The 12,258-nt window shown below is 59.9% G+C and overlaps 2 protein-coding genes across 9 annotated transcripts in view; one reads left to right on the forward strand and one right to left on the reverse strand.

Annotated features, from left to right (window-relative positions):
* INO80E (INO80 complex subunit E) overlaps positions 1-6,993 on the forward strand; it is a 9,841-nt gene extending 2,848 nt beyond the window's left edge. The window contains exons 4-8 of one of the 6 annotated variants that reach the window (XM_017874114.1): positions 1,945-2,023; positions 2,116-2,227; positions 2,605-2,721; positions 5,766-5,855; positions 6,423-6,992. In XM_017874114.1, coding sequence (XP_017729603.1) covers positions 1,945-2,023; positions 2,116-2,227; positions 2,605-2,721; positions 5,766-5,834 — 377 coding nt within the window. In that variant the 3' untranslated portion in view covers positions 5,835-5,855; positions 6,423-6,992. Of the gene's footprint in view, positions 1-1,944; positions 2,024-2,115; positions 2,228-2,604; positions 2,722-5,752; positions 5,856-6,422 lie in introns of all 6 variants that reach the window. The other 5 variants (XM_017874111.1, XM_017874110.1, XM_017874115.1 and 2 more) reach the window with 5 other exon arrangements.
* Positions 6,716-12,252, reverse strand: DOC2A (double C2 domain alpha). 3 transcript variants are annotated; one of them, XM_017874102.1, is made up of 11 exons: positions 12,074-12,252; positions 11,130-11,407; positions 10,644-10,723; positions 10,373-10,447; positions 10,169-10,278; positions 8,376-8,502; positions 8,233-8,292; positions 7,987-8,150; positions 7,798-7,879; positions 7,615-7,711; positions 6,716-7,533 (listed from the first exon to the last, which is right to left on the reverse strand). In XM_017874102.1, the coding sequence occupies exons 2-11, from the start codon at positions 11,392-11,394 to the stop codon at positions 7,388-7,390; spliced, it is 1,206 nt and encodes a 401-aa protein (XP_017729591.1). In that variant the 5' UTR covers positions 11,395-11,407; positions 12,074-12,252; the 3' UTR covers positions 6,716-7,387. The 3 variants fall into 3 exon arrangements, with proteins under 3 accessions (XP_017729591.1, XP_017729592.1, XP_017729590.1); XM_017874103.1 differs by lacking the exon at positions 12,074-12,252 and adding an exon at positions 11,913-12,055; XM_017874101.1 differs by lacking the exon at positions 12,074-12,252 and having other exon boundaries at positions 11,130-12,055.
* Positions 12,253-12,258: the final 6 nt, after the last annotated feature.

Here is a 12,258-nt window from a genome sequence, read left to right on the forward strand (position 1 = left end):
AGAGCGAAACCCGCCTCAAAAAAAAAAAAAAAAAAAAAAAGATCACTGTATCCAATTCATCCTGATACTTTTTAGATTGCTTTTTTTCCCTTCTTTTAGTGCTGGTTGCACATCAGTAAATTGATTTCATGACTCACTAATGGATTGAGACCCACAGTTTGAAAAAACCCTAAGGTGAGCATTTGTGGGCCTCTTCCTGGGTGGGGCCCTCATAAGCCATGTCATGTAGAATCACCTCTCTCCAAGGTGCCTTTAAACATTGGTCTGAGGCAGGGATCGGCATGTAGTAGCCAGCCACGTTTTGGGACATACTGTTTTGTCAGAACGCATGATACCCATTCGCTTGCTATTATAGGAGGATTGTAGATAAGGTCAGGGAAATAGGGGCTTACTCAGGTAGGTCATAGTAGGAGGTTTGGCTTTTATTGTAGCCTCTCATCCCCTGCCTCTCCCTTCCCTAGGGTCTTCCAGTTAACATCCTGTTTGAGGGGAATTCAGGGCAGGAGGTGGGAGAGGACCCAGCATGTTCATGGCTAGAGTGGGTTGCATCTGAGGAGCAAAGGCCAGCAATATCAGCCCCACTCCTGTCATGGAGGCCCACACCCTGGCCAGGGAGACACGTGCAAATGACGCTTTTCAGCACAGTGTGAGCGCAGCCATGATGAGTAAGAGTAGAGGGTTCCAGGAGAGCCTGCAGTTAATTGGGCTTGAGGGATTCTGGAAGACTTCCCAGAGGCGGTGGCATTTGATCTGCTTCTTAAAGGGTCTTTTTGAGCAGAGACATTGCTAATGGCTTCTATAGGTGTGTCAGTCATTTGTTCCATGAAAGATGGCTCTTCTAGGCAGAGGCACTGAACTAGGAAATACCTTTCTTTTTTGACGAAATAGGTCAGTGTGCTGTAAAGAATACAGTTACGTTAGTTGATCGGAAAGGTGTGTTGAAGCCAGATTAAGCAGCACCATGAATTCGTGCAGGTAGTAGGGGATGTCATCAAGAAGGATGTGGACCAGGTTTGTTTTAGCTCACTGTGGGGTTGAGGGTGGACAGTGGATGGCAGGGTGATGTGAGGCTGCTTAGCAGGTGATTTTGACATGCTGGTGGCCTGACCTGTGTTAGTTGCCGTGGGGAGCAGTGGATGAAGGGGAGGACTTCAGGGGTGGATGAACAGGACGCTGGTTATGGGGAGTGGGGCAGAGGCATGAGCTGAAGACAGCTTAGCTCAGAGGCAAGGAACCAGTGGCATCAAATAGCCAAGGAGTCAGAGTCTCAGCCTCCCACCTTACTTTCTGAGCCTCGGTGACCTCATGTGACAAGTGGAGGTGCTGCCCTTCCCATCCTTCCTTGGATCTGATGACAAGGAGAGGTGGTGAGTGGGAAGGAGCCCGGCACCCTGGCCATGCGTGGCAGGTGTGTTACGGAGGAATCAGAGCGGGAGGGGCGCTGGGGAGGCTGGAGAGGCTATGGGCCTCCCTGGGACAGCTCAGGTGTGTGGTGCATGTGCGTGCCCACTAGCTGGTGAGTCAGAATCCCCCCCGGGAGCCCTTCTGTTGGGTTTTTGGTTTGTTTTGTTTTTTTGAGGCAGGGTCTTGCTCTGTCACCCGGGCTAGTGTGCAGTGTTACAATCACAGCTCACTGCAGCCTCAATCTCCAAGCAATTCTCCTGCCTCAGCCTCCTGAGTAGCTGGGACTACAGGCACACGCCACCATGCTCGGATAATTGCTTTTGTTTTTAATAGAGATGAGGTCTCGCTAGGTTGTCCAGGCTGCTCTTGAACTCCTGGCCTCAAGCGATCTGGCCACCTCACCCTCTCACAGTGCTGGGATTCTGGGCATGAGCCCCGCACCTGGTCCTCCGGTGCCCTTCTGTAGTGTGGAGGAGGTTATACCCTTCTGGGATGGACTGGGATCCCCCCACCCCCACTGACCATCTGTCCCCGTCACAGACTCAGATGCCACTGCATCATCAGATAACAGCGAGACCGAGGGGACACCCAAGTTGTCTGACACACCGGCCCCTAAGAGGTGAGAAGAAGATGCATTCCTCTCGCTGGGGAGGGTCAGGTGGGGCGCCTGGGCTCCTAGCCACCTCTGACGCCGCCCTGTCCTTTCTCCAGGAAGAGAAGCCCTCCGCTGGGGGGGGCCCCCTCTCCCTCCAGCCTCTCCCTGCCTCCTTCAACAGGGTTTCCCCTTCAGGCCTCCGGGGTCCCCTCCCCATACCTGAGCTCGGTGAGTTGGGGTCAGGGGTGGGAAGTGGTGAACTAATATGCCTGGGAGTAAGGTGGGCGTCGTTTGGGCAGAAGGGCTGGGCTTCCGGGCAAGGCCTGCCCAACGTTGGGGACATGTGTCTGGGTGTGGCCCAGGTGTCCCGTGGAGGGTGTGAGTGGGGCTGCCCCTTCTCTCTGGTATAGGAATGGGGCCAGGCGTGACTGAGGAGACCAAAGCCCAGGACAGCACCCTGCTGGCCCTTCTGTGTTCGGGAGCCCCGGGAGCCGCACTCATCACCATCTCTTTTGTTTTTCCATCTTCCTCCTGTTTGCATTTCTTTCCCCACCCTCACCCCGGTCCACTCCGCCTCCCATCTCCATCCCCGCTCCCGCCCGCAGCTGGCCTCCCCCCGCTACCCCCCATTCCCTTCTGACTACCTGGCCCTGCAGCTGCCTGAGCCCAGCCCCTTGAGGCCCAAGCGGGAGAAACGGCCCCGCCTGCCCCGGAAACTCAAGGTACCCTGACGTGGGGGCGCTAGGGAGGGGCAGGACGGCAGGAGGACAGCCACCTGAGGGAGGCTCAAGGCGGGGGCCTGTCAGAGAATCATGAATGATTTGGGGACCCAGTCAGCACTTAGCACTGAGGGGTGGATCAGAGAAATCTCGGCTCACAGGCTTGTATGGAGACAAATCAGGGCAGAACGAGCCTTGGGGGACCTGGCGTGCGGATGCCAGGGGTCCCACCCTTTCACGGCTGCAGTGTCACGAGGCCAGGCTCATTTTCCCTGGGGGGGGGGGGCGTGTTTTGTGATGCCAGGTAGCCCCAGACCAGGGCAGGATTACTGGATCTAGTCAAGACTGCCTATTAGAAACCACGTGGCCTTCAGCAAGTCTTTGTTACCCTCTAGGCCTCCTAGCCTTGGCACCTATAAGGCTAGTGGTCCTACTCGATATGACCAGCAAGCGCCCCTGGAGCACCTCCTGTTACACGGCAGTGCACAAAGCAGACCAGTGCCTGCCCTCACAGAGCTCACATTCTAGCAAGATAGGTAGAAAACATACTAGAAAAATAGGTACTTGTGGAGAAGAACAGTGAGGTCCAGAGCACGGGGACACCGAGGGGACGAGGCTGACACTTAGGGCCCAACAGTCTGGAATGTTCTTTGAGCAGAGACTTACAGGAAGTGGCAGCAAACTGTGTGGCTCCTGGGCAGTGTTTCTGTCAGGCAGAGACCCTGGGAGGGTGTGAGCTGGGCTTGTTCGAGGGTCTGGAAGGAGTCCGTGTCGGGAAGGAAAGTAAGCAGGGAAGTGGGTCCTGGAGCAGGTCAGAGGGGAGCTCCTGAGGCGCCAGTGTGCAGGATTCGCTGTGAATGAAGCCTTGGAGAAGGCAGTTCCCTGGCGGGGCACAGGTTGCAAGCATGAAGCAGGAGTGATCTAATTGCATCTTAACAAAATTGCAGACACTGGTGGTCAGAGAACAGACTGGGTGGGCGGTGGGGTGAGTTGGGATGGGAGTGAGGAGGCCACCGCGGTAAACCAGGCCGAGGGCAGAGGGTCCAGAGGGGGCTGCAGACCCATTTCGGAGAATGAGGGAGTTCCTGGAGGACCCTGTGTGGGCTGTGCGGGAGAGAGGCCAGGATGCCTCCAGGGCTTTAGTCTGAGCAAGAGTGGAGTCTCCGTCCCTCGAGATGGGAGGGCTGTGGGAGCACAGGCTTGGAGGGAAGCTGAGTCTGGCCGCGGATGTGTCAGGTGCCACCTGGAAAGGAAGCTAGACAGCAGCCCGTGAGGGGCTGTGCGTTTGGAAGCCACCAGGCTGGTGGTAGATGCGAGCCTTGGGAGAGATGGGGATGGGCTGAGGGGCAAAGCGGAATGGGGACCAGCTGGGTGGCTCCCAGGGTTCTAGAGCCAGAAGCAGAATGAGAGGCCGCATTTGCGGTGGTCTGGAGTACAGGATCTGGAGCTTCAATCCCAACTCTGCCATTTTCTCCATGGGACCTTGGCCCTGTGAGGCTTCACCTCTTGAGCCTGAGTAGCAGAGGTGACAGTACTGGCCCTGGTGCTTAGCAGGGGGGTGGCGGGCAGGGTGGGGAGTGGCGCAGCATTGAGGGGCACTTGGAAGCTTTTTGGCCGGGTGCTTGAGTCCTGAAGCGGAGTTGTGTCTGGGGGCAAAGTTCTAGACATTCTGGAGAGAAGATTTGGGAGGGCGGCCCACGTCCATAGCTGTTGGGGGAGGTGGGGAGAAGCCAGGAAAGGCCTCAGCGAGGAGAACGTGTGAGCCCAGGGTGAGTGGATTTGGATATTCCTGGCTGAAGTCATGGTGGGAAGGGAGCCAGGGCCACAGTGAAAGCACTCTCTGGGCCAGAGCAGGAGTGGTAAGAAATTGACAAGAAGAACCAGGTGGGGCGGCATCATGGAAGGCCTGGACACTGGCCTGAAGTGGGAGTTTGTCTGTTACTGTCAGGGGAGCGAGGAGATGGAAGGAAGGGAGTCCAAGCAGAGAAGGAATAACTGAAGATAGAAGCAGGTTGGTTCTGTCAGGCCTGAGTCAGACTTGGCCGACTTTGAATCCCAGCTCTTCCAGTACTCACCATGCGACCTCAGCGTGTCATTTCACGCTTGGAGCCACAACTCTCTTTCTCTGTTCAGTGGCGTCCTTGTGTGGAGAATGTGAGTGAAGGGATGAAAATCGCTTGGCCCACGCCTGGCCCCTAGTAAGCCACACAGAAACGTGAGCCACTGCCAGTCAGGCTGAGAGGATGCCACTGAGGAAGTCCAGGCCAGGGTGGGACATGCTGCGCACAGTGGGGAAGGAGAGGGGGTGGCCAGAGAAGGGGATAGTGCTTTCCAGTCATACACATGTCTGCTCCCGTGTGTACATGTGGGGGCCTGGTGCAGGGTGCGGGGGTGCTGTTCAGAGTTGGACCCCCTGTCTGTCACCCATCCTACCAGCCTCCTATACCCTGAGGCCTGACCCACCCTGGCCCCCACGCCACCCCAGCAGCAGAGATGAGGGTGAGGGCTCCTTAGGAAGCAGAGAGGAGGCCACAGGGCCAAATGTGACACTCAGAAGGGCCACTGGAGACCACACATGGCGTTTCCTGCCAGCCCACCCAGCATCTAGCCCAGGGCCAGACTGGACACTGCCACTGCCCCGCAGGACCCAGCGGGCCTGTGCCTCAGGACCTCCATGTCCACACCAGGTTCAGCCTCCTCCGCTGGCACGTGACCTCTCCCCGCTCCCCAGTGTCCTGGGGCTGGGAGGGCATTAACAGAAACCACCTGGCACATAGCCTGTGCCCAGTTTGTGCCCACAGACAAAGCATGGGGACCGCGGAGGAGACCCACAGAGCCCTCTGGGGAGGGTTTGTGAGGATCTGGCAGCCGAGGGTGCTGAAGGGTTGGGCAGGGCAGAGGCCACTTCCCAGCCTCAGAGAACAAAGCAGGACTTCTGACAAATAGAGCAGGATGCCCAGGTGGAGGGGCCGCCTGTCATCCGGCAGGCAGCACTCCCGTCCCGAGGCCCTGAGTGGCGCGGTGACGCGCTCAGGTCTGTGTTTTAGAGCGCGCGCTCTGGCTGCAGTGCGGAGGAGCTGGATCTGGGAGAGGCTGCAGGCAGGGAGTCCAGTTAGGAGGCTGGGACCGCAGCCCAGGTGAGCTGAGAGGAGGGCTGGGCCTAGGTCACGGCTGCGGGGATACCGAGGAGGGGCCCATCCAAGACATAATAGAAGCTTCTGGGGGGCAGAGAAGCCACCGGGGCTCTTGGCTCAGGCAGCCTGCAATACTCTCTGCCGAACCAGTGAGTTCCGCAGAAGAGGGAGAGGAGGAGGAGGGAGAGGAAGCCAGTGGCGGCAGGTGGCACCTTTGGGGCCCAGTGGCAGGCAGGCAAGCACTCCAGGCTGACTCCGCCTCTGGCTTAACCCCTGGCTCAGGGCAGCCCAGGCACCTCCCTGGAGAGGGCAGGGCCGGACCTTTCCCTCCCGGTTTCCTGTGAGGCACCCCATCCCCTCATCTCACCTCCATCACCACCCCCAGGCACTTGCTGGTTTGAGGCTCTCGAGGGGCTGGGGGCGGGCAGGCCCTGAGTCCAGCATAGGTTGGCCTGGCTGTGCCCAGGGCCCCTTCCCCATCCCCAGAGCTGCCCTGGGGGGCAGGGCCTGGTCTCCTGAGGCCCCAGTGCCTCCCTGACTAGCCCCCCTGTGTTTCTTCTCCTGCTGCAGATGGCGGTGGGGCCCCCTGACTGCCCTGTGGGAGGACCGCTGACCTTCCCTGGCCGGGGTTCTGGGGCTGGGGTCGGGACAGCCCTGACCCCCCTCCCACCCCCCAAGATGCCCCCCCCGACGATCCTGAGCACGGTCCCTCGGCAGATGTTCAGCGACACAGGTAGCGGGGATGATGCCCTGGATGGGGACGATGACCTGGTGATCGACATCCCGGAGTGACCGCGACATCATGCCATGCCCACCACAGCCCTGCCCAGCACCCTCCCCGTGCCAGCACACACGAGCCCAGCTTCCTCGGAGGTGTTTATTGACGCCCAGCTGCCATGCTCCGGCCACTGACACAACCAGAAAAGGCGTAAACATGCACGGGTGTCCCCCAGGAGGGTGGCAAGGGCCCTGCCTTCAAACTCTGGCCCCCTCCAGGGGACAGGTATTTAAACGAGTGGCCGGGAGCATCTGCCACCTTCTGGGGAGGCAGAGACCCTGCGATGGCCACCCCTTTAAAAGGGCAGCTGTACAGGGCTAGGTTTTTGCAGTGAAGTTTCTGTATTAAAGGAGTGGCTCTGGGTGTGTTTTTTGTCCTTTTCTCTTTTTGTGAGGCATTCTCCTCTGAACCTCCCCTAATCCGACCTCCTCCCTGTGGGGGGAGAGGGACGGGGCAGCGTGGAGAGGCAGGAGCGTGGGAGCCTGGGGCCGGGCTCTGAGCACTGCCCGGGTGTGCAGAGGAGGGGGGCTTTGCATATTTGCAGGGACTAGCGAGTCAGGCAGGAGGTTTGCATATGTGAATATAGAACTCCACAGCCCCTCACGAGCAGACAGACCCAGGTCACGGAGATTCACAGAAATAAGACAGGTAGTGCAGGGTGGGGGCAGCCCACCCCATGTAAACGTGCAACACACTCGTGCGAAGGTTGGGTACTGCACCTGGCCCGATGGGCCTGTGCCAGGACACTGCTGTCCACTCAGGCTGAGGACACAGCCCCGGCTGCAGGGGGCAGCTCGCTGGTCAGGGTGTGCCAGCGCTCCAGGGCCGCGTCCGGCTGCTGCAGGCAGTCACTCCAGTGCTTCCGAGCCTCGCCTCGGGCACCTGACCCCAGGGACACGCCACCTGGGGGAGCAAGTGGCAGGGTCAGGGCCACCTCCCTGCCACTCACCCTCCCTCAGCACCCTCAGCCAGCTCCTCCCTCACCGATGAAGTCATTGGATTTGCCAATGTCATAGTCCCAGACGGTGACTTCCAGGGTCTTGGTGGCCAAAGTGGAGAGCTCTATCTCGTAGAAAAACTCCTGAGAACAAGGCCAGCCACCCATTCGTGAGCCGGCTCCCCAGCCCCTCCCTGGCCTCCCTCTGCATCCCGTCCCCACCCGGGTACCTCGTTAAATTCTGGGTTGAGAGTCTTCTTCTTCACGCATGTCTTATGCTTGGATTTCTTGTCCACATCAGGCCTCAGGTACCTAGAGGTGGGGTAGAGGGAGAGGAACTGAGGGGTCAGGGACAGGCCAGGCCCAACTCGGGCCAGGGCAGGCTCTCTGGGGAGGAGAGGGTCAGGGTGAGGGCTCACGTCTTGACGTAGGGATCCGAGTAACCGTTGACGTCCATGGCAGCCAGATGGGCGCAGCGCAAGATGCCTACCAGCAGTCCCCGGCGCCGCGAGCTGTAGCTGAGACTCAGCAGGATGCGGCCGCGCTCCTCCAGCAGCCCCGGCCCCTGCTCTGCCTGCTCCAACTGAGGGGCATGGACGCAGGGTCAGCCTGGGCCCCTGCCGCCTCCCACCCACATGCATCCCCATCCCTGTGAGATGCCTCACCTCCTTCAGGTAACAGGAGATGCCCCTCAGCGCAGCCGACATGGAAGAGGGGGACGCCAGCTGAGGGGGCAAAGAGAAGGTTCTGGAAGCCTGGCCTCCCCAGGGTTCCCTCCCCTGGCGCCCCTGCAGCCCCCCGCACACACCGGGACCTGGCGCTCGAGGCAGATGTTAAAATGTTTCTTCTGCGAAGGCTTCAGGCGGCGGAGGGGCACGCGGATCTCCCCAATAAACTCATTGTGACTCAGCTTGTCCTCATCACAGACGGCAATCCTGGTGGGGAACTGCAGTGTCAGGGTCCCTGGGGTACCTGAGCCCCATTCTGGGGTGTAGGAAGGGCCTTGAACCAGCCCAGCTCTGTCCTACACACTACGTCTCATCTGGAAGACAGGCTGGCACTTGAGAAGGACAAGCGGATTTGCCCATTCCTCTGTCCCTCCCTGTGCAGCCAACCGGCTGTCCCTGGTCCATCAGAACGTGCTCGGCCATTGTGGGAAGCCCTCAGAAATCTTGGAGCACCCCGATCACTGCCTCCATTCAGGGCCTGGGGGCAGGAGCCAAACACCACAGTGGATGTGGCCATAGACACAGGCCATGAGAGCCTTGGACAGCCAGACGAGGACCCCATGGCTCCTCGGGAACCCCCGTCCTTTTCCTGCATGCAGCAGAGAGCCAGCCCCACAGGGACTCACTAAGAAATGATTGCTCTCCGGCCACCTGTCCTCCTGCAGCCCCTGTCCTGCCTCTGCAGTGACCCACTACCAGGTTGGGCATCTGTGGCATGGAGGATGGGCAGATCCCAACCCTGCAACTTCTGAGCCACCTGTGTGACCTTGGCCAAGTCACTTGATCACCCTACGCCTCAATTCCTATCTGTAAATGGAGATGGTCAAGGGAAAGAAAGAAATGTGAACATACTAAGCCCAGGCTGGGCCCTGGTGAGCGCTGATTTTTAGGTCTCATTCTGGTTTTGGCCTCTTGGCCTCCCCTCCATTCCACCCGCACACCTGACACCAAGGTGGCCTCCCTGCCACACAGCCCTGACCATCAGGGAAGGTCCCAAATGCAAATCCAAGCACAAAGGCAGAGGTCTCTCCAGAGCCTGGGTCTCGCTGCCCGCTACCTGACTTGAGGGAATACTCTCCTCATATCTCCATTTCCTGGGATGACGGAGCAAGTTCCCTGTCCCTGAAGACTTCACTCCTTAAGAGATTTTAGGGGAACTCAAGGCACGGAAGGGGCAGACCAAAGCTGCAGAGGTCTGACTTCAGCCAAGGGCTCTGAGAAGGAGTCTCGACAACCCAGGAACGCTTTTGGGAGGGGCCAGAGCTTGGACTGAGCCTCAAGTGAGCGGAATTTAGGCTGGCAGGAAGGAGCTCTCCAGATAGAAAACAAGAAGATAAGTTCAGGAGTTGTGGAACTGGCCAGTTGGAAGAAGGGAGTCCTCTGTTTGAGGGCCAGGAGATATTTTTGTTTTTGAGACAGAGTCTCCCTCTATCATCCAGACTGGAGTGCAGTGGTGCAATCTCGGCTCACTGCAACCTCTGTCTCCTGGGTTCAAGCGATCCTCCTGCCTCAGCCTCCCAAGTAGCTGGGATTTACAGGCACATGCCACCATGCCCAGCTAATTTTTGTATTTTTAGTACAGACGGGGTTTCACCAAGTTGGCCAGGCTGGTCTCAAACTCCTGACCTCAAGTGATCCACCCACCTTGGCCTCCCAAAGTGCTGGGATTACAGGTGTGGCAGGAGAGATTGGGGGGCAAGAATGGCAGGGAAATATTTTGGCCTGCTGCCAAAGGGGCTAGGGAGCTGCTGATGGTTCTTGAGCATCAGAGAGGTACAGGCTTAATGGGACATAGATCAACCAACCAGCAGTTACAATGTCAGCTGTCCCTGAGCTGCTGCTGGACCTGGGTGGTGGGGAGGGGGGCCCTCACCTGAGCACCTTGTGCGTGATGTCATCATCCGTGATCCCGCTGTACGTCAGGTCCTCATTCCACACGGGATTCAGTGTGTTCCTCTGAGTCTTCGTTTTTAGCTTATTAGCCTGGGGTGTGGGGATGAAAGGTTCTCAATACCTGTCCTCCAGCCCCACGGGCTGGAGGCACGGGCTGGGCCGAGCAGGGCGAGGAGGCTGTTACCTTACAGGCTCCAGGCAGCAGGTGCAGCTTGACATAGGGGTCGGCGAGGCCATTGAAATCCATGGGCTTGAGGCCCTGGAGAGGAGGGCAGGGGAGAGGGCTGGAGGCTCCCGGCACCTTTCTCCCTCTTGTAGAGCTGGACCCTGGAGGAGCCCAGAAGGGGGTTGCAAGGGCAGGAGGAAGGAGCAGGCCTGGGAAGGGAAGGAGGAATGGGCCCCCTCTGGGGCCTGCACGCAAACCGGCCCGGGCTGGGGCAGCAGGGAGTGCCCACCTTGGCCCTGAGGATGCTACAATGCAGAGTGCAGGAGGCCTGGTCATAGAGAAGGTCAAACTCCAGCATGCCCAGGGCGGCTGGAAAGAGAGGAAAGGCAGCATGGGTCGGTTTGGAGACAGGTGTGTGTGAGAGGCCAGCAGGTGGGCACTGGCTGTGTCTCTCTCTCTCTCTTGCCAGCCGGCGAGTGTGAGTGCAAGAGGCTGAGTGGGCCCATGCGTGTGTGCGTCTGGGTCCCTGGCTCGGCCGCAACTGGGGCTGTGTGGGTGGTGGAGTGTCTCAGCAGAAATACTGAATATTGAGCCTTGCTGAAGCTGTAATCTCCACACCGACTGCAGCTGTGGCAGCCATCCCTGCCACCCCCCCACCACCACTGCCCTCCTCTCCTACCTACATGCACAGCCAGCAGGGCCCGTCCCCCTCCCCCTGCACGGCAAGCCTGGAGACCCCCAGCAGCACATGGGGCCTCCAAGCTCCCAGACTCACTGGCATCATCCGAGTCATAGCTGTCCACTTCCGCACCATCCTCAGGCGTGGTGGCCCCAAGGAGGGCTGCAGGGGGGGCCAGAGCCAGGGGGGCCAGATGGGTGGGGGCCTCCCCGCCGCCCCCGCCGCCCCCTTCAGGTCCTGGTCCCCGGCGGGGGAAGTAGTCAGAGATCTGGCGGATAGGCCGGATGGGCCCGGGGCACACGTTGATGGCCATGTGCTCCTGGATGTTGATGGTCATGCGGTCGCCCCTGCGGCCCCTCATGCAGCACCCCTGGCTGGGAGAGGGCGTGTGAGCCAGTGAGCCCATCATACCTAGCCATTCTGGCTGAGGGCCAGGCGACAGCCTCCTCGGTCTGCAGGGCCCTCACTAGCCTCCCTTCCTAGGTGTCGAGGGAGAGGGTGGCCTGTGCCAGCCGATGGCAGGCAGGAGGCCTGGGCCCTGCAGACCCCACGCTGGCTCCACAGGGGCTGGGCTGCCAACCCACTCCCCGCAGAAGTCGAAGTTGCACCACCCCGTCCTCATCCACCCACCTCCAGGTTGTCCCTGTATCATCTTGCCAGCTCCTTCCTCTCCTCCCGGGCTCCCCTCTGCTCCTGAGCCTGCCTGTTCCCCATGGGACCCTGCAGAGCCCCGCCTCTGTTTCTCGTAGGCTCTGTCCTCCTCTGCACCAGGCGCTGGTCTAGTCAAGGTGTCACCCAACCCTCTAGGCTCCCACTGCCCACTGTCCCTTCATTCAGCCCCAGGACCTGTCTGCCTGCCTGGTTCCCCCGCTCGCTCACCACAGCCCCCGGTGGAGACCCCAGCCTCAGATGTCACCCCTGGCTCCCCAGGGGAGCCAGAAATTGCAGCCGCAGGAGAGCCGAACACCCCCGTAGCGCACACAGGCTGGCACTCTCCCCCGCACTCTCACGCCCCGGCCTGCCCAGCCCCCTGCACCTGCCTCTGCCTCCAACAGGTGCCCAGACAATGAGGGGACGGCGGGCGCAGGCTGGGCGGCGGCGGCCGGCTAGAAGAGCGCGGAGTCCGGCTGTGCGAGCCGAGAGGGAGGGAGCGCCGAGAAAGTGCGGGGAGGAGGGGGTGAGCGAGGTGGAGGCGAGGATGCAGCCGGCGCCGGCAGCGGGGTGG

Source organism: Rhinopithecus bieti, unplaced genomic scaffold (genome assembly GCF_001698545.2).
Source record: "Rhinopithecus bieti isolate Rb0 unplaced genomic scaffold, ASM169854v2 scaffold_5260, whole genome shotgun sequence".
Lineage (NCBI taxonomy): Eukaryota > Metazoa > Chordata > Mammalia > Primates > Cercopithecidae > Rhinopithecus > Rhinopithecus bieti.